The sequence below is a fragment of the Nicotiana tabacum genome, unplaced genomic scaffold (assembly GCF_000715075.1).
Source record: "Nicotiana tabacum cultivar K326 unplaced genomic scaffold, ASM71507v2 Un00045, whole genome shotgun sequence".
Taxonomy (NCBI): Eukaryota; Viridiplantae; Streptophyta; class Magnoliopsida; order Solanales; family Solanaceae; genus Nicotiana; species Nicotiana tabacum.
In genome coordinates this window covers 340,103-342,382 of record NW_027438283.1, presented here as the reverse complement: position 1 = coordinate 342,382, position 2,280 = coordinate 340,103, and the positions used below count along the sequence as shown (strand labels likewise).

Sequence of the window (2,280 nt, the reverse complement as noted above, 5' to 3'; positions counted from 1 at the left end):
ACGAAATACACCTCGACCTCTACCTCGGCCCCGGCCTCTACCACGGCCCCGGCCTCTCGCGGCCCTAATTGTTGGCACTGGTGGCTGATCGTCTGATCCGGTAGTACGTGTCCTCACCATCTGTGAGAGAATAGAATAGCATAAATTTAGTTTCTAGAATCAACAAATTCGCATGACAGAATACAAGAAAGTGAAATTTTCCTAAGGGTTCTGCAGCATCTCAAAGATATGTACAAACGTCTCTTTACCAATCCGCAATACTCTACTAAACCTGCTCATGACTCATGAGACCTATGTAACCTAAGCTCTGATACCAACTTGTCACGACCTAAAATCCTAACCTCTCATGATGGGGACTATCTCGATACTAGGCAAGCAGATAATCTCAATAAACCAAAACTTCTCTTTAAGGTTGAAAATATAATATTTAAATATAATACAAACACTCCCCAAAACCTGGTGTCATAGAGTACATGAGTATCTAATATGAATACAAGTCTGGAAAATATAGTTAGCCATCGTAACTGCTAACTTTGCCTCTTTCTTTGCCTTTCTGTAACACTCCCGATAAGACCTTTTTTTCTTCCTCGTTTGTACTCTCTAATAGCTTCAAATAAGCAATTTTTTTAGTTTCCACTTTACTTTGGACCTCTCTATTACACCACCAGTCCCCTCTATGACCCCCGGGAGAGCCCTTCGTGACCCCTAAGACCTCTCTAGCAGGAACCCTAATGCAATTCGCAGTCGTGAACCACATACCAGACGCGTCCCCCCTACTCATCCAGGCCCTCATAGCCAATAACTTCTCCCCTAACTCTTTAGCTTTGTCCTTGGTCAAGTTACCCCACTTGATCTTTGGTTTCCTGTACACCGTCCTCTTATTCCTACTCCTCTTGATTTCCAGATCCATAACTAGGAGCCTATGTAGGGTCGTGAAGTACTCACTTGGGATGACCTTGCAATCAGTGCACAGACCATTATCGCATTTCCTGCCGAGAAGATAATCAATCTGAGTCTTGCCCATTGAATTCTAGAAAGTGACCAGGTGCTCTTCCCTCTTCGGAAAACTCGAGTTAGCTATAACCAAATCAAAAGATCTAACAAAATCCAATAGTGAATTACCTCCCTCATTCCTATCCCCAAAACTGAACCCGCCAGTATATGTTCAAGGTGAAAGAACCTTAATTTGGAGCAACAAAGATGGTTAATGTTGTTGAAAGACTATGAGATCACCATTTTGTATCATCCCGAGAAGGCCAATGCGGTGGTCCATTCCTTGAGTACAAAGGCTCCGTGTATGGGCAATTTGACATTTTGTGCGGCAGTAGAGAGACCACTAGCCATGTATGTTCAGGCATTGCTAATCAATTTGCGAGACTTGATTTTTCGGAGCCTAGTAGGGTTCTTGTTGTAAGGCCCCGTAAATATTTTCGTAAAACAACCTGAGGTTTCGTGGTGCCGAGGTAGGCGTATGTGTTAATGTATAGTTGGAGGAATATATTTGGCAGAATTGGGCATTTGTAAAGTCTATTATACGGCCGCAGAATCTCTCTGCAGGCCACACAATGGCCGTAGAGTGAGACAGTCATTTGGGCCATTTTGGATGTCATTCCGCGACCCATTATGCGACCATAAAATGATTTCATGGACCGCAAACTGATCACAGAGCCACCGTGGAAATTTTATGGAGGGAGGTTCTGCAGCGCATTATGCGATCACAGAACAAGTGTGCGGTGTATAACGGCCGCAGAGTGGGGCAGACCAGCCCACTTCCGGAGGGGTATTTCGCGGACCGCAGAAGCATTATGAGGTCGCATATGCGACCGCAGATCCCATTTTGGAGCTTCATTTTTGGGTTTTTACAACCCGACCCCATTTCGTTATTTAGACCCTATGGACCATTTCTGAAGGGAGAACTTGATATTTGGAGAGAGAGAAAAGGCTTTAGAGAGGGAGAGGGTTCCTCAATCAATTATTGTCCAATTCTTACTCAAAATCTTGGAGGAATTAACAAGAGAAGCATACTAGGTCTTCATCCTAAAGGTAAGATTCTACACCCTATCTCTTAATTTCGAAATTTAACTATAAATGGGCAAGTAGTAAGATAATTCATGGGTATGAGAGTGGATTATTTTGCATGCATGATTGATCATGGGATGTAGGGAGATTTGTGAGCTAAAATAGTAAAGAATGGGTTGTAGGATGAAGGAATCATCGATAAAAGGACATTGAAACCTTAATGTACACCTAGTGCTTGATAAAATGCTCAAATTAGCTAGA

The 2,280-nt window shown here is 43.0% G+C and overlaps 1 protein-coding gene across 1 annotated transcript; it reads right to left on the bottom strand.

Moving 5' to 3' along the window:
• Positions 1-511: 511 nt before the first annotated feature.
• Positions 512-1,024, bottom strand: LOC142178913 (uncharacterized). The gene has a single exon (XM_075248729.1). It carries the CDS (start codon positions 1,022-1,024, stop codon positions 512-514), a length of 513 nt encoding a protein of 170 aa, XP_075104830.1.
• Between the last annotated feature and the right edge of the window lie 1,256 nt (positions 1,025-2,280).

Excerpts from the sequence above, each read along its gene's own strand:
- LOC142178913 (XM_075248729.1), bottom strand. The coding sequence starts at position 1,024 with ATGGGCAAGACTCAGATTGATTATCTTCTCGGCAGGAAATGCGATAAT.